The sequence below is a fragment of the Geotrypetes seraphini genome, chromosome 5 (genome assembly GCF_902459505.1).
Source record: "Geotrypetes seraphini chromosome 5, aGeoSer1.1, whole genome shotgun sequence".
NCBI lineage: Eukaryota > Metazoa > Chordata > Amphibia > Gymnophiona > Dermophiidae > Geotrypetes > Geotrypetes seraphini.
In genome coordinates this window covers 163,757,890-163,776,044 of record NC_047088.1, presented here as the reverse complement: position 1 = coordinate 163,776,044, position 18,155 = coordinate 163,757,890, and the positions used below count along the sequence as shown (strand labels likewise).

At 50.0% G+C, this 18,155-nt stretch overlaps 1 protein-coding gene across 4 annotated transcripts in view; it reads right to left on the bottom strand.

The window, feature by feature from the left end:
* The window catches only part of ABCA12 (ATP binding cassette subfamily A member 12), a 604,574-nt gene extending 586,765 nt beyond the window's left edge, over nucleotides 1–17,809 (bottom strand). For all 4 annotated transcript variants that reach the window (XM_033946149.1, XM_033946152.1, XM_033946153.1 and 1 more), the window contains exon 1: nucleotides 17,709–17,809. In XM_033946149.1, coding sequence (XP_033802040.1) covers nucleotides 17,709–17,780 — 72 coding nt within the window. In that variant the 5' untranslated portion in view covers nucleotides 17,781–17,809. The remainder of the gene's footprint in view (nucleotides 1–17,708) is intronic.
* Nucleotides 17,810–18,155: the final 346 nt, after the last annotated feature.

Sequence of the window (18,155 nt, the reverse complement as noted above, 5' to 3'; positions counted from 1 at the left end):
CCCATCTAGTCTGCCCACCCCAATGACCCTCCCCTTCCTTTCTCTGTGAATAGATCCCACATGTAACGTCATCGTGGCTGATGGCAGCCTAGAGAGATAGCTCCGCGGACCCCCGTGCTGATTTTGGCTATCTTCGCGCGATTTCGCGTGCCTGCACTGCATATTAACTATAATTCGATTGTGTAGCTGCTTTGCTGTGTTTCGATGACGACGCGGAAAAAACAAACCGACATAAAAGCATTTTCTTCACCGATCCCGAATGGGCCTCCTAAGCCTAGCTCAAAAATGGCGCCCGATCCGACCGCAGCTGCGGAGGGCTCACATGTCGATGCAACGTTGCCAACTTTACAAATGGAGATGCGTGGCTGGTTTCAGGAATTAAAATCTGAAATCTCTGCAGTTCGAGCTGATATCCACGCTGTTGTTGCTGAGCTAAAACGTGAGGTGGGTGAAATCGGGAATCGAGTGGGAGAGACAGAGATTGCAGTGGAGGCACATGGCTCTGAATTAACACACTTGAGAGGCAGGATTGCAGCGCTAGAGGAAAAGGCTGATGCAAGCACCCTAAAGATGGAAGATCTGGAGAATCGCTCCAGACGGTGCAACCTTCGCTTTCGGGGTGTGCCTGACACTGTTTCTGACTCTCGCTGCATGGAGGTGATTGATCACATATGCATTCAGGCTCTGGAGTCCGCTGGTTTACCTGTGGAGGTGGGGAAACCATTGCTGGATAGGGCTCACCGCATCCCTGGCCCTCGTGATGTGAACCGTCCTCGTGATGTGGTGGCCTGTTTCCATCGCTATATGGATAAAGAACATGTGCTTAGGGCGGTGCGGCGCTCTGGGGGAACTGTTAAATGGGAAGAAGCGGACATTGATGTCTATCCTGATATAGCTCTGGCAACCCTGGCCCGCCGTCGCACATATAGAGACTGTACCCGTATACTGCAGGAACACAGTGTTCGATATAGATGGATTTATCCTATCGGATTGGCTTTTACACATGCAAGCAAGACTTACACTGCAATAACTGTGGCGGATGTTCAGGCTCGACTGGTGGAGGCAGGTTTGATGGCAGCTTCAGAAATGGCTCCACTTCCTCAGAGGTCACCTGTGCTCAAATCTGGAAGAGGGCTGGGATGGCAGAGAGTGGCTAGATCGGCTGCAGCTCGTCGCCCTTTGGAGGCGGCCACACCCTCACCCACTTGAACATTTGTATTTGTGCAATGTGCTTTAGAAATTTTGTGCTGTGTCTGTTTTTTCTTCTCTTTGCTGAGCGGCTTTTGTCGCGAAGATTGTTTATAGGGCTTGTTCTGGGGGTCCCTTTGTGAACTGTTTCTCTACACTTCCTGTACCGTGGTTACCAGGTGCTTTGGTGGCTGGACCATGAGGGGTATTGTTGGGGGGTTGGGGGGAGGGGGGGGTGTTGGTGCTGGGAAAAGTAGTGACCGAGTGCTTTCTTGTATGACTGTATGGAAGTGTGTTTGTATAATGTTTCTCTTAAGGTTACGATTGCAGGGGTTGGTTGATTTGGCTGCTTTGGAACTAATGGTTGATTTGGTAATGAAGTGCTTTTTCTTTTCTGGTACAAATGGATAAACTCACTTTGCTATCTTATAATGTACATGGTCTGAATTCTCCACAAAAACGACGCTTGTTATTTAAAGAAATGAGCCGCCTGAATAGTGCGGTTGGATTTATTCAGGAGACCCATTTTCAATCTCATTATGAGAAATTGCTTACACACCATAACTACCCACACGTTTTCCTTTCTTCTAATAAGGTCCGGAAAAAGACCCAGGGGGTGGGCATCTTAATTCATAAACGTGTCCAGGTGATATTGAGAGAGGTGGTGCGAGATGTTGAGGGCCGCTACATATTGGTCAAGGCTGAGCTGGATGGCACCTTGTATAGTTTGCTGAATGTCTATGCCCCAAACGCTGGTCAGGGGGCCTTCTTTACATTGCTAGAACGTGTGCTGTTGGATCATGTAGAAGGTACTCTCCTTGTGGGTGGAGATTTTAACCTCACTTGCTATCCTCAGGAGGATAATTCAAATTCTTCCATCCGCTACGCTAGAAGCGACAGAAGAGCTTTGCTGCGCTTCCTGCGTAGACATGATTTGATAGATGTGTGGCGTTATTTACATCCAGGCACGCGAGATTACACATTTTATTCATCGAAACATAATTCATATACTAGAATTGATATGTGGATGCTGCCTCGTATTGCTCTGCCTCGAGCCCTGGCCTCCAGTATTGAGCCCCGGGTGTGGTCAGATCATGCTCCTTTGACTCTGGAGTTACAGGTTGGGCAGGTTAGAGGCGGCCGTCGCATGTGGCGTATGAATGACTCTTTGTTGAAAGATCCCAATACCTTGACCCTTTTAGAGACTGATGTCAAGGAATTTTTTGTATTCAACGACATAGCTGGCATTAATGTTGCAATTCTTTGGGAAAGTTTTAAAGCTACCCTTCGGGGTTGTTGTATCTCGAGGGGGTCATACAGAAATCAATGTCGAGTGGCTCGCAGATTAGAACTAGTGTCCCGCCTTCGACGCCTAGAGAATGCTCACAAGAGAGCCCCGTCGGTGGCTGGGGGGGTAGCGCTGACGGAGTGCCGGAGAGATTTACAAGAACTTGATTTAGAGGGCATGGCTTGGGCCCTGCAGAGGCGGAAACAACGGTTTTTTGAATGGGGTGGTAGGGCAGGTCGCTTGTTAGCTGCACAGATCAAGCAAACTCAAGCACAACATTCCATAACTCGGATTCGTAATGACTCGGGTCAGCTTTGTGTAGATGATGGGGACATCCATCAGGCTTTTTTATCCTTCTATCAGACTCTGTACACTCCGGAAATTGAAACCACGGAGGGGGAGATAGATGCTTTTCTATCTAGCGTCACCTTGCCTTGTTTGGCGGAAGTTGATGCGGAGTGGCTCTCTTCCCCTATTCAACCCGCTGAGGTGGTAGCGGCTATACGCCATTTGGCTGCTTCCAAAGCACCGGGTGTTGATGGTTTTTCCCCCCTGTTTTATAAGAAAATGGAGGCCCATATAGTCAATCCTCTGACTAGATTGTTTAATTCTTTTTTGGAGGGGGATTGTCTGCCGTATTCGTTTCGTCAGGCAGCGGTCTCCCTTCTTCTCAAGCCTGGGAAAGATCCCCTCCTTTGTGGGTCTTACCGCCCTATCTCATTGTTAGGAGTTGATTATAAGCTGTTTACCCGTATTTTGGCAGTCCGGCTGCAACGTTTTCTTCCTTACCTAGTTCATGGAGATCAGTGTGGCTTTATTTCAGGGAGACAACCTGGTGATAATATCCGAAGAGTGTTAGATCTTATTGGAGTGGCCCATCAAGATTCGGTTCCGGCAGTCCTGTTATCAGTTGACGCTGAAAAAGCCTTTGATAGGGTTTATTGGCCGTTTATGTTAGCGGCCTTGAAGAAGATGGGCATTTCGGGCGCTTTTTTACACTGGGTGACTTTATTATATGCTGCTCCGGAGGCTTGTTTAAGAGTTAATGGAAGATATACTGCTAATTTTATGATTCGTAGAGGAACTAGGCAAGGGTGCCCTCTATCACCACTGATTTTTGCGCTAGTCATGGAACCTTTAGCAGCCTCTATACGTGCGAATGCTGACATTCAGGGAATTGTGGTGGGTGGTGAAGAGCATAAGATTTTATTGTATGCTGATGATATTTTGTTTACCTTGACCCACCCGCATCGTTCTTTGACGGAGGCGCTTCGTGTTTTGACTACGTTTGGTGTGGTGGCTGGCTTTAAAATTAACATCGAAAAATCTGAATTGCTTAACGTTTCCCTTCCGGACTTGTTGGTAACGGACTTACGTGCTAGGTTCTCGTTTCGATGGGCGGCTAAATCCATTAAATACCTTGGTGTGCGTATATCTCGAAGACTTACTGACCTTTTTGAATTGAATTACCCTCCGTTGCTAAGAACTGTATTTGCTGATCTGGATCGATGGGAGGGGTTAAGATTGTCTTGGATGGGTAGGATTAGTGCTTTGCGTATGAATGTGTTGCCTCGTTTTTTGTATCTGTTCTCCTGCCTACCTCTCTCAATTCCTAAACGGTTCTTGCTTAGGCTACAAAGGCAGGCCTTTGCCTATATCTGGACACGTAAACCCCCTAGGGTGCGGAGGGAACGTATGTACTGGGACAGGTTACATGGGGGAATGGGTGTCCCTGATTTTTCTACATATTACTATGCATCCCAACTGCAAGGACTGTTTCATTGGGCATATCCCTCCCAGCGCTGGGTCTCACTAGAACAGGCCTTACAACCTACTTACCCTTTGGCGGCAGTGCCCTGGCTGTCTTTTGATATCCTTCGGGATCTGCAGACTGGGACATCTTATGGGATGGAATGTACTTTGCATGCATGGAGCCGGGTTAGACGAGCTTGGTTCCCACGTCAGCGCTATTTTTATGCTACTCCCATTAGATTTGCCCCTGATTTTCTGCCTGCTAAAGATACTGGGATTTTTCGGCGTTGGGAAATGGAGGGTCTTAGGGTCCTAGGTCAACTGGTAGTGGGTGGACAACTGGTACCCTTTGCTGCCTTGCAATCTATATATGACCTCCCCTCGACTGATTTTTTCGCCTATGTCCAACTTCGAGATTTTATGGTAAAGAGGGTGATCCCGGAGTGGGAAGGGGCAGACTCTGCTTTTTTACAAGTTTTTAGGATGGGATCTGGGGTGGGCCTTATTTCACGTCTCTATAGGGCTCTTTTATACACTAGACCACAGGCCCACACATATGAACATCGTTGGGAACTCTTGCTGGGGAGGACCTTAGATTATCGACAATGGGACTGTCTTTATGGTACACTGCTGAGAGTCTCCTTGGCATCTCCCTTAGTGGAGCAGGGATATAAGATGCTATTTCAGTGGTACCTCACGCCAGAAAAGGTGCACCGTTTCTATCACTGTGGGAACGGGCACTGTTGGCGCAATTGTGGGTGTTTGGGCTCTTTTGGGCATGTGTGGTGGGACTGTATTAAGATTGTACCTTTTTGGAAGATGGTTCAACGACTGCTGATTGATGTGTTACGCTTACCCATCCTATTGCGTATGGAAACATTTTTACTTAACTATCCTTTGGGGAGTTTGGATGTGGATCAGAATCATTTTGTGGCCCTGGTTGCTACGGCAGCCAGACTTTTAGTGGCTACTTATTGGAAGCGTGACTCTTTGCCTTCTCGTACTGAACTGTTACATAAGATTGACCAAATTTATTTGATGTCCAAATTGACTGCTTTAAATAATGATTCCTGTGGAACGTTTCATCGACAGTGGTCTCGTTATAGCTCCTGGCGAGGTTTACTTTGAAACTTTTCTTACTTTTCTTTTTCATCTTCCTTTGTTTTAGGCTTATATTGTATCACTCGGTGGGGGGGGGTGGGGGGGTTCTGTTGTTTCATATGGGCGATGTACTTTTGCTGTTGGCATACTGCCTGTGTACTGTTTTCATTTTGTTTAATAAAATTTTAAACCTCAAAAAAAAAAAAAAAAAAAAAAAAAAAAATAGATCCCACATGTCTATCCCATTTGGCCTTAAAATCAGGCACGCTGCTGGCCTCAATAACCTGAAATGGAAGACTATTCCAGCGATCAACCACCCTTTCAGTGAAAAAGAATTTCCTGGTGTCCCCGTGCAGTTTCCCACCCCTGATTTTCCACGGATGCCCCCTTGTTGCCGCAGGACCCTTGAAAAAGAAGATATCTTCTTCCACCTCGATGCGGCCCGTGAGATACTTGAATGTCTCGATCGTGTCACCCCTCTCTCTGCGTTCCTCGAGTGAGTACAGCTGCAACTTAACCAGCCGTTCCTCGTACGGGAGATCCTTGAGTCCCAAGACCATCCGGGTGGCCATTCTCTGGACCGACTCCAGTCTCAGCACATCCTTACGGTAATGCGGCCTCCAGAATTGCACACAGTATTCCAGGTGGGGTCTCACCATGGATCTATACAATGGCATAATGACTTCAGGCTTACGGCTGACGAAACTCCTGCATATGCAACCTATGATTTGCCTTGCCTTGGATGAAGCTTGCTCCACTTGATTGGCAGTCTTCATGTTCTCACTGACGATTACCCCTAAGTCTCATTCTGCTTCAGTTCTTGTTAGGATCTCGCCATTAAGGGTGTAAGTCTTGCATGGATTTTGGCTGCCCAGGTGCATGACTAGGACCTAGACCAGCGCTCCAGTAGGAGTAGGTCGTGCATCATGTTGTCGGACATTGAATTTATGTCTGTTGTGCTTTTGCCCACTACATTGCTTAGTTTGGTGTCATCGGCGAATAATGTTATTTTACCTCGCAGCCCTTCTGCCAAATCTCTTATAAAGATGTTGAATAGGATCGGGCCCAGGACCGAGCCCTGCGGCACTCCACTGATTATCTCCGTCATTTCGGAGGGGGTGCCGTTCACCACTACCCTCTGAAGCCTACCTCCAAGCCAGTTCCCAACCCATTTCGTCAATGTGTCGCTCAATCCTATAGAACTCATCTTGCTCAGCAACCTGCGGTGTGGTACGCTATTGAATGCTTTACTGAAGTCCAGGTATACAATGTCCAGGGACTCCCCAACATCCAGCTTCCTCGTCACCCAGTCAAAGAAGCTGATCAGGTTGGATTGGCAGGATCTCCCCTTAGTAAATCCATGTTGACGGGGATCCCGTAGATTCTCCTCGTTCAGGATCGTATCCAATTGGCGTTTGATTAGAGTTTCCATTAGTTTGCACACTATTGATGTGAGACTCACCGTCTGTAGTTTGCTGTCTCCATCTTGGAGCCTTTCTTGTGTAGTGGAATGACGTTAGCCGTCTTCCAGTCCAACGGGACGTTACCCGTACTAAGGGAAAGATTGAAGAGCACAGATAGCAGTTCCGCCAAGACATCACACAACTCCCTGAGCACCCTGGGGTGTAGGTTGTCAGGCCCCATTGCCTTGTTAACCTTAAGCTTTGACAGCTCGCAGTAGACACCGCTGGGTGTAAACTCGAAATTACTAAACGGGTCATCTGCGTCAACCCTTGTCTGTAGCTGAGGGTTGAGTCCTGGCGCCTCGCGGATGAAGACTGAGCAGAAGTATTCATTTAACAGTTGGGCTTTTTCAAAGTCTGCTTCTACATAGTCTCCGTCTGGTTTCCTAAGACGTACTATCCCGCCTGAGTTCTTATTTCTGTCACTGATATACCTAAAGAAGGATTTATCTCCTTTCTGGATGTTCCTCGCTAGAGACTCCTCCATGCGGAATTTGGCCTCCCTAACTGCTGTTTTGACAGCTTTTGACTTGGCCAGATAGACTTCCCTAGAGTCCTGTTTCCCTGATTGTTTGTAAGAGATGAATGCTTTTTTCTTCTCCTTGATGAGGTCCGAAATCTCCGCAGAGAACCACTGTGGCTTACTGTTCCTTCGCCGTTTACTTACTGATTTAACATAGCGGTTTGTTGCTTCTTGTATGGTGGCTTTCAAAGTCAACCACATTTCTTCCACGTTATCGGTTTCTGCTTGGCTTTGTAGCGCCTGGTGAACAGAGTCTCCTATTTCTTTGAAGTTTGTGTCCTTGAATTTGAGGACCTTGGTCAGTGTGGTAGATTTAGTGAAACCTTTCCTGAGATTGAACCATACCATGTTGTGGTCACTGGAGGCCAATGTGTCGCCCACCGAGACTTCTGCGACACTTTCTCCATTGGTAAGTATCAGGTCCAGTATTGCCTGATCCCTTGTTGGTTCCAACACCAGTTGCCTGAGTCTTGCTCCCTTCAAAGAATTTAATAGCCTCCTGCTGCTGCCAGAAGCAGAGGAAAGCGTGTCCCAATCCACATCAGGCATGTTGAAGTCACCTAACAATACTGTGTCCCCACGCAAGGTGATATTTTCTATATCTCCGATTAATTCCATATCTAGGTCATCCTGTTGTCTTGGGGGTCTGTATATTACGCCAAGATACAGGCATTTGTCCTTCCCTCTGGCCAAATTTACCCAAAGGGATTCCCCAGTGTAGTGGACATCTGTGATTCTGGTAACCTTAATGTTATCTTTAGTATATAATGCTACACCTCCTCCCATTTTGCCCTCCCTGTCCCGGCGAAGCAAGTTGTAACCTGGTATGACCATGTCCCACCCGTGGGAGTCCGTGAGCCAGGTCTCAGATATCGCCACCACATCCAGGTCGGCATTCCTCATTTCTGTTTCTAATTCCAGGATCTTGTTTCCCAGACTGTGGGCGTTTACGTACATAGCCCTCCATGTTGTATGTTTGTTACATCTCAGTGGGGATGTTCCCGCTTGAGCTACTTGGGACACCTTTAGCATTATTCGCATGTTTTGTACTTTCCCTAGACCCAGAGTTACAATGTGCACCTATCCCGGACTCCCCAGACCCAGAACTACAGTGTGTTCCTATCCCAGACTCGGAATGTGTGTATCCTGTGGGGGTATTCCCGCTTGGGCTACTTGAACTCCTTTAGTACAATTTGCAATGTGTGTTCTCTCGCTAGACCCAGAATTACAATGTGCACTCCCTCTAGACCCAGAATTACAATGTGTACCCCTTAGACCCAGAATTACAATGTAACCCAGAATTATAATGTGAGCCAACCCCAGACTCGAAAGTGTGTATACTCTCCCCTGACCCAGATCGGTGTTTACTTATCTTAGTCTCAAAAAAGTATTGGCAGCTTAGCTCGCCAGGTAGGTTGTTTGTGCCCGTACCCTCCCCCAACTTACCTAGTTTAAAGCCCTGTGTAGTAGGCAGGCTAGACGGTGTCCAAGGATGTTCTTCCCTCTTCTGGTCAGGATTAACCCGTCTGGTCCCTGTAGTCCTTGCAATGCCCCTCCATGGTGCAAGAACCCAAAGTTCATCTCCTTGCACCATCCCTGCAGCCAGTCGTTTGCCCTCTGGATGTGATCCTCCCTGGCACTGCCCTTGCCCCTTACTGGGAGGATCGAAGAGAAGACCACCTGCACATCCATCCTCCTCAGCTTCTCACCCAGGGCTCTGAAGTCATAAGAACATAAGAAGTTGCCTCCGCTGAGGCAGACCAGAGGTCCATCTCGCCCAGCGGTCCGCTCCTGCGGCGGCCCATCAGGCCCATTGCCTGAGCAATGGTCCCAGACTATCCCTATAACCTACCGCTATTCTTATCTGTACCCTTCAATTCCTTTATCCTCTAGGAACCTATCCAAACCTTCTTTGAAGCCTTGTAACGTGCTCCGGCCTATCACAGCCTCCGGGAGCGCGTTCCATGTGTCCACCACCCTCTGGGTGAAAAAGAACTTTCTGGCATTTGTTTTAAACCTGTCTCCTTTTAATTTTTCCGAGTGCCCCCTTGTACTTGTGGTTCCCCGTAATCTGAAAAATCTGTCCCTGTCTACTTTTTCTATACCCTTCAGGATCTTGAAGGTTTCTATCATGTCTCCTCTAAGTCTCCGCTTTTCCAGGGAGAACAGCCCCAGCTTTTTCAGTCTGTCAGTATATGAGAGGTTTTCCATACCTCTTATCAGTTTAGTTGCTCTTCTCTGGACTCCCTCAAGTACCGCCATGTCTTTTTTGAGGTACGGCGACCAATATTGGACACAGTACTCCAGATGCGGTCGCACCATTGCACGATACAGTGGCAGGATGACCTCCTTTGTCCTGGTCGTGATACCCTTCTTAATGATACCCAACATTTTGTTTGCTTTTCTTGAGGCTGTGGCGCACTGTGCCGACGCCTTTAAAGACGTGTCCACCATCACTCCCAGGTCTCTTTCAAGGTTACTTACCCCTAGCAGTGATCCTCCCATTTTGTAGCTGTACATCGGGTTCTTTTTCCCTACATGCATGACCTTGCATTTCCCTACATTAAAGTTCATTTGCCATTTTTTGGCCCATTCTTCTAGCGTCGTTAGGTCCCTTTGCAGATCTTCGCAGTCTTCCATGGTTTCAACCCTGCGGTAGAGTTTGGTGTCATCCGCAAATTTAATAACTTCGCAATTTGTTCCCGCCTCCAGGTCATTAATAAATATATTGAACAGGAGCGGTCCCAGCACCGACCCCTGCGGAACTCCGCTCGTGACCCCATGCCAGTCTGAGTAATGGCCCTTCACTCCAACCCTCTGTTTCCTGTCTGCCAGCCAGTTTTTGATCCATCGGTGGACCTCCCCTTGCACCCCGTGTCTCCACAGTTTTTTAAGCAATCTTTCGTGCGGTACCTTGTCAAAGGCTTTTTGAAAGTCAAGGTAAATGATGTCAATGGATTCTCCTTTATCCACCTGTCTATTTACTCCCTCAAAGAAGTACAATAAGTTTGTGAGGCATGACCTACCCTTGCAGAAGCCGTGCTGGCTCGTCTTTAGCTGTCCATTGTTTTCTATGTGTTCACAGATACTGTCCTTAATCAGTGCTTCCATCATTTTTCCCGGGACCGAGGTCAAGCTCACCGGCCTGTAGTTCCCTGGGTCCCCCCTTGAACCCTTCTTGAAGATGGGCGTGACATTTGCAATTTTCCAATCCTCCGGGATCTCTCCAGTCTTTAAGGATAGGTTACATATTTGGCGAAGTGGCTCTGCTATTACGTTCCTTAGTTCCTTTAGTACCCTTGGGTGAATGCCGTCCGGACCTGGCGATTTGTCGCTCTTTAGTCTGTCTATCTGCCTGAGGACATCCTCTTGGCTTACCTCTAGTTGGACCAGCTTTTCATCCCGATCCCCATTTACGATGTCCTCCGGTTCCGGAATATTGGATGTATCCTCCCTCGTGAAGACTGACGTGAAGAACTTATTTAACCTGTCTGCTATCTCTTTTTCCTCTTTTACCACTCCTTTTTTGTCTCCATCATCCAATGGCCCCACTTCTTCCCTTGCCGGTTGCTTCCCCTTCACATATCTGAAGAACGATTTGAAGTTTGTTGCTTCCCCCGCCAGTCTCTCCTCATATTCCCTTTTAGCTTTTTTAACCACACGGTGACACTTCCTTTGGTGTTCTTTGTGTTCCATTTGGTTGTCTTCAGGTATGCTCTCCGGGGTGCTCCTGGTGGTGTCGTTGGTTCCGACGTGGATGAGAATCATGGGGAAGTGGTCATGGGGCTTGATGAGTCCATGTGTATTCTCAAAAGGCAGTTTTCATATTACTGGCATTGTCTATGGTGAACACATTGTCTTGATGATATGCCCTAAACTCATCCAGAATTGACTTTACTGTCCATTTTATATTTTCAGATGTATGATGCTCATCTAGTAATCAAGTAGCCAAGATACATGATTCAGTTAGCCAATTATTAACATACTGTACAGTCACAGTTATGTAGCTGTGGTTGCTTTGCTTGTGTGTCCAGAAATTAGTTGTCACCCTAAACTGCGGCACTGAGGCTAACTTATCAACGAATGTTATCTTCTGTTTCTCCAGAAAGCCATCAAGATGACGAGAGATAGTTGAACCACAGGGCAGGACTTGGTCCAGGTCAAAATTCCCATATTTTGCACCTATGGAGATGAGCTTCGTTGTCAAGTTCCTAAATCCTTCCCCTTTAACGAAAGAAAAAAGCCTGACATCTGTTGCACACATAGCGACCAAAAAGCACAGTTACTTACCGTAACAGGTGTTATCCAGGGACAGCAGGCATATATTCTCACATGTGGGTGACGTCATCTACGGAGCCCCAGCGTAGACAGCTTTTCAAGCAAACTTGATTGAAGTTTCAAGTTTGCTACACTGCACCACGCATGTGCATGCCTTCTTGCCCACTAGAGGGCGCATCCCCACCTCGTGGTCCTCAGTTCCATAACCAGCAAAGAAGCCAACCCCGGGGAGGAGGGCGGGTTGTGAGAATATATGCCTGCTGTCCCTGGATAACACTTGTTACGGTAAGTAACTGTGCTTTATCCCAGGACAAGCAGGCATGATATTCTCACATGTGGGTGACCTCCAAGCCAACCAAAAAGGGGCAGGTGGGAGGATGGCAATTTAGGAAAACAGGTTACGTAACACCGACTGGCCAAACCGGCCGTCGCTTCTGGACAAAGTGTCCAGACAGTAGTGGGAGGTGAACGTATGAACCGAAGACCAAGTGGCAGCTTTACATATGTCCTCCACAGGAGTAGACCGGAGGAAAGCAACAGAAGCTGCCATAGCCCGGACCTTATGCCCCGTGACTCGACCATGGAGCGTGAGACCAGCCTGAGCGTAGCAAAAAGAAATACAAGCGGCCAACCAGTTGGACAAGGTGCGCTTGGAAACAGGATGTCCCAACTGATTAGGATCAAAGGACAAAAACAATTGAGGAACCTTCCGATGAGACTTGGTACGTTGGAGATAAAAGGCCAACGCCCTCTTACAGTCAAGCGTGTGAAGCGCCGCCTCACCAGGATGAGAGTGGGGCTTCGGGAAGAACAATGGACTGATTGAGGTGGAAATCAGACACAACCTTAGGCAAAAATTTAGGATGGGTGCGAAGAACCACCTTGTCAAGATGAAACACAGTAAAAGGTGGATCCGCAACCAAAGCCTGCAGCTCACTGATCCGACGAGCGGACGTGAGCGCAAGCAAAAAGACCACCTTCCAAGTGAGAAACTTAAGGTGAGATTTGTCGATAGGCTCAAACGGAGGCCTCATCATTTGAGCTAAGACCACATTAAGATCCCAAACTACAGGAGGAGGTTTCAGAGGAGGATGAACATTCACAAGACCTCTCATGAAACGAGTTACCAGAGGATGAAGAGAAAGAGACCGACCCTCGAGATGCCGATGGAACACCGCAATGGCACTGAGATGCACCCGAATGGTAGTCGTCTTCAGCCCAGACTTAGACAGATGCAACAAATATTCCAGCACCGAAGACACTGGAACCGAACTCGGGTCTAGATGGTTCAAGGAGCACCAGGATGAAAATCTGGTCCACTTCTGGGAATAACAAAGCCTAGTCGAGACCTTGCGCGAGGCTTCCAAAATCTCCCTCACCGACTGAGAAACAGGAACCGAAGTCAAGGGGAAAGGAACCAAGCGGTCAGATGTAAAGACTGAAGATTGGGATGTAACAGCGAACCCCGACTCTGAGACAGCAGAGAGGGAAAAACAGGCAGAAGCAGAGGTTCCCTGACACTGAGCTGAAGGAGTAGGGAGAACCAGTGCTGTCTGGGCCAACGAGGCGCAATGAGAATCATAGTGGCTCTGGTCGATTTGAGATGTACCAACGTTCTCAAGATTAGAGGAAAAGGGGGGAACGCATAAAGGAACCTCCCCCCCCAGTCGAGAAGAAAGGCGTCGGCCTCGAGACGGTCTGGGGAGTACATCCAAGAACAATAGAGGGGCAGTTTGCGAGTCTCCGGGGAGGCAAACAGATCCACCTGAGGAGTCCCCCAGCGGTTGAAGACCTCGCGCAGAACTCGGGAGTTTAGCGACCACTCGTGCGGTTGGAGAAGACCACTGAGTTTGTCGGCCAGACAATTCTTCTCTCCCAGGAAGATGTTCTGGGAGACCGCCCATTCCCAAAGGCGCAGGGCTTCCCGGCACAGGGACCAAGAGCCCGTTCCCCCCTGCTTGTTCACATAATACATTGCCACCTGGTTGTCCGTCTGCACGAGGACTACCTGATCGTGTAGCAAGTGGCAGAACGCTCGAGCCGCCAGAAAAATGGCCCGAAGCTCCAACACATTGATGTGACAAAGACGGTCCTCTGCCGACCATAGACCCTGAGTCCGCAGACCATCGAGATGAGCCCCCACGCGTACTCCGAGGAGTCCGTGGTCAGGACCTTGCGATGAGGAGGAACGAGAAAGAGCAAACCCCTGGAAAGATTGGAAGAGTTGGTCCACCAACGGAGCGAGCGTCTCAAAGAGGGAGTCACCGTTAACGACAAGAGACTGGGTCGCGATCCTGACGCCACTGCGAGGCCAAGGTCCACTGAGGAAGCCTCAGATGCAAGCGGGCGAATGGAATAATGTGGACCGTCGATGCCATGTGGCCCAGAAGAACCATCATGTGCTGAGCCGATACTACGGCCCTCAGCGAAACCTGGCGACTCAATCGAAGTAGGGCCTCCAACCGAGGGGGGGGAGGAACGAACGAAGGCGAACCGTGTCCAGCACGGCTCCGATAAACTGAAGGGATTGAGTCGGGCACAATTGAGACTTGGGAAAGTTCACCTCGAACCCCAGACGTTGAAGGAAGATGATAGTCTGTTGGGTCGCTGAGATAACCCCCTCCCTGGTCGACGCCTTGATCAGCCAATCGTCCAGGTAGGGAAAGACCTGTAGCCCCCTAGATCTCAGGGCTGCAGCGATCACCACCATACACTTCGTGAAGACTCGAGGGGACGAAGCCAGTCCGAAGGGGAGGACCCGATATTGGAGGTGCAACTCCCCCACCTGAAACCGTAAGAATTTGCGGAAGGCGGGATGCACCGGAACATGAGTATATGCTTCCTTTAAGTCTAGGGAACACATCCAATCCCCTTCCTCCAAAAGAGGATACAACACCGGAAGCGACAACATACGGAACTTCTCCCGGACCAGGAACTTGTTGAGCTTCCGTAGGTCCAAAATGGGGCGTAAGTCCCCGGTCTTCTTTGGGACCAGAAAGTAACGGGAGCAAAACCCCCGCCCCCGTTGGTCGGGGGGTACAGGTTCCACCGCCCGAAGGCTCAACAAGGCCCTCGCTTCCGCGAGAAGAAGAGGAAGTTGGGCTTGATTGAAAGGGTAAGCCCCCGGCGGATGTTCCGGCGGCGTGGCTGAGAAATTGAGCGAGTAGCCCTCGGAGATAATCCGGAGCACCCAAGCATCTGATGTAATCCCGGTCCAGGCCGCATAAAAGGCTCGTAGTCGACCCCCGATAGGAAGGGGGTTCGGCGGGAGTGCGGAGGGGGCCCGCCCCCATCCGCACATCATGTCAAAAAGACGGCGTCGGCTTGGACGCCCCCTGCGCCTGAGGTTTTTGATGGCCTCCCCTACCTTGTTGCAGCGGGCGCCGGGGCGGAGGTCTAGAGAAGGCCGGCGTGGACTTCTGGGGGTATCGCCTCGGGGGAGGCCGGAATGGCTTCTGCGGCGAGGCCCGAGGTTTAGGACGGACCAAGGAGGCAAGGGAGCGCTCCTGTTCCGACAGACGTTTGGTCGCCGCCTCCAAGGACTCATCAAATAATTCAGAGCCAACACAGGGTAGATTGGCCAGACGTTCCTGCAAGTTCGGGTCCATGTCCAGGGTACGTAGCCATGCCAGCCGGCGCATTGCCACTGCAAAGGCGGATACCCTGGAGGCCAGTTCAAATGCGTCGTAGACAGCGTGAAACAGGTACAAACGCAGCTGAGATAAGTTTGACATGAACGTGGCAAAACCCTCCTTGTGGGAATCCGGCATGACCCTGTGATAACGAGGCAAGTCTTTGACCATGCTTCGAAGAAAAGAGGAAAATGTAAAGGCATAATTAAGGACCCTGGTAGCCATCAATGAATTGGAATAGAGGCGACGACCAAACTTGTCCAGGGTCCGTCCCTCGCATCCGGTCGGGACCGCCGCCGAGACCTTAGCGGGCTGCGATTTCTTCAGCGCCGACTCAACGAGCAAACACTGGTGAGACAGTTGTGCTTTCTTGAAGCCTTTACATGGTATGGTCCGGTACTTGGACTCCATCTTAGAAGGCACCGCTGTGACTGTAAGAGGGGAGTCCAAATTTCTCAGGAAGGTCTGGTGGAGGACCTTATTGAGAGGCAGACGAGGAGTTTCTCTCGGGGGAGTGGGCAAGTCTTGTTCCTCCAAAAACTCCTTCGTGTACTGGGACCCAGCAAGCAAGTCCAGGTCCAAAGCACGTGCCATATCCTGCACGAATTTGGAGAAGGAAGAGGGCCTGGTAGGCGGGGAAGGAGTTCGCGAAGTCCGAGCCGCCAAGAAAGAGGGGGAGGCCTCGCGGGAATACCGAGGCTCCCTACCAGACCCCGATCCCCAGGAGGCCGTACCGACCGACCTCGAAGGGGTCGGGGACCGCCTATGCCCCGAGGAGCCCTTGGGGGAAGTCCCCGGGGTATGAGGAACCGAGGCCCGTCCCCTCCGTCTCGGAGAGGAGTCTCTCGAACCCCTCCCCACGGGTGACCGGAAAAGCCTCGGATTGTCGAGGCGGAGCTCCGAGACACGCAAGGTCTCACCCCCGGTCGGCGAGGAGCGACCGCGTCTCGGAGGAGAAGCCCGAGAACGCTTGGGCTTCCTCGGACGACGCCTCGCCCGAGGCCAACCCGAGGGCGAGAAGCCCCTGGAGGACCTCGAGGAAGAGGACGTGGAAGAGATCCTCCTAACCCGACGCACCTTGTCCCAAGGCCTGACACTTCTCTCAGGCTGGTCAACCGAGGTCAAGGTCGAGGGCAAGGTCGGGGTCGAGGTCGGCAGGCCCCCGGGGGCCGAAGCCGAGGGCACCGAGACCGAGGCCGCCGACGCCGGGGCAGTCGAGGCCGGAGCAGTCGAGGCCGAAGCCTGCTGCAGGTGTGCGAGGGCCCCGGACAGCTCCGAGGCAATCAGCGCTCGGAGCAAGTCCTGGAAGGCCGGAACCCCCATCATGGCTGGCAGGTCCGGGGCCGAGGAGTGCTCCCTGGAGGGCGACCTCGGTCTCGAGTATTCCCTCTGGGCACTAGGCTTTGCTACTTGGGGCGGGGCCGAGGACGACCCACCCGCAGTCGAGGAGCCCAAGGATGGCTTCTTCGCCGACCCTGGAGTCGAGGATGGAAGGGAGGACTTACCCGAAGCAGGCTTGGTCGAGGCAGCAGGCTTGGAGGAAGTCGAGGGTCGCGGCAAGGTCGAGGGACCGGAGGCCGAGGTCGAGGCCGAGGCCGGGGCCGAAGCCGACGTCGAGGCCTTCCCCGCCGCGGGGTCCGCAGAGAAGAGCTCCGCCATCCGGGCACGGCGTCGGCGGAGGGCTCTAGTCTGAAAAGTTGAGCACCTATCACAGGACTCCGTAGGATGCTCAGGACCCAAACAAACCAAGCACCACCGGTGAGGATCGGTAATTGAAAGCAACCGATCGCACCGGGTGCACTTTTTAAAGCCCGTCAAGGGACGGGACATGGACACAAAAACCGGCCGGGAACGAACGAGGTCCCGCAGCCGCGGCTACCGGGAGCCCCCGGAGCCGAACAAAAATCTTTTTTTTTTTTTTTGACGAAAACTGAAACAAAAACAAAGAAAAAAGCAAAGTAAGCACAGCGACCGAGAAAGAAACACTCAGCCGTGGTGTCAGAAGGCTAAAATCGAAGAGCACAAATTTCACAGGGCTTCTGGCTCCGCGGAAAAAACTGAACTGAGGACCACGAGGTGGGGATGCGCCCTCTAGTGGGCAAGAAGGCATGCACATGCGTGGTGCAGTGTAGCAAACTTGAAACTTCAATCAAGTTTGCTTGAAAAGCTGTCCGCGCTGGGGCTCCGTAGATGACGCCACCCACATGTGAGAATATCATGCCTGCTTGTCCTGGGATAACATCAGCTACCTCAGATTTTATGTTCCCATGTTGGTATTACTTGAGAGAGAAAAACCTGGTAGTGCTGTAATCTTTGTTGCTGGCATCCGGTTTGCACAATAGTCCTTGTGAGCCCATAAGTCATTGGTTCCATCACGTGATCTCCAAGAGACAACTGCCTTGCACCTTGAGCAAAGTGCAGATGGCACTTCTTTGACATCAACCATTACCACTTTAAAACAAGTTCCATACTTCACTCTTGACCTTATTTGTTGTACATGAAATACGGTCGCTGTTTGAATCTACAAGCTTCTGAACTCCAGTTTTCTTCTCCATCACAACAAATAACAACAGAAATCAGTCTCTGTAACCAATAGAAAAGGAAAAATTAAAAATTAAAATGTATTTTCTACTGTACTGAGCAAAATAAGAATCCTATTCCCAACCCAATGTGGTCTGGATGGCATCTCCCTCCATTTCAAACAAAGCTAACTGTATAAATGATTTTGAATATTGACTCATATTACCTCAAAAATAATCATATTGATTGTACATACATTCTAATTGTAATGATATTTGGAAATTGCTTGTATATCTTTAAAAAAAGCCAATAAAACCTTTATGAAAGCTTTTAAATGATTTATCACTATGATTCACATAATAGTAACTTCCTGAGAACAAATGACACAATCTTAAGGATCACCTTTGAGA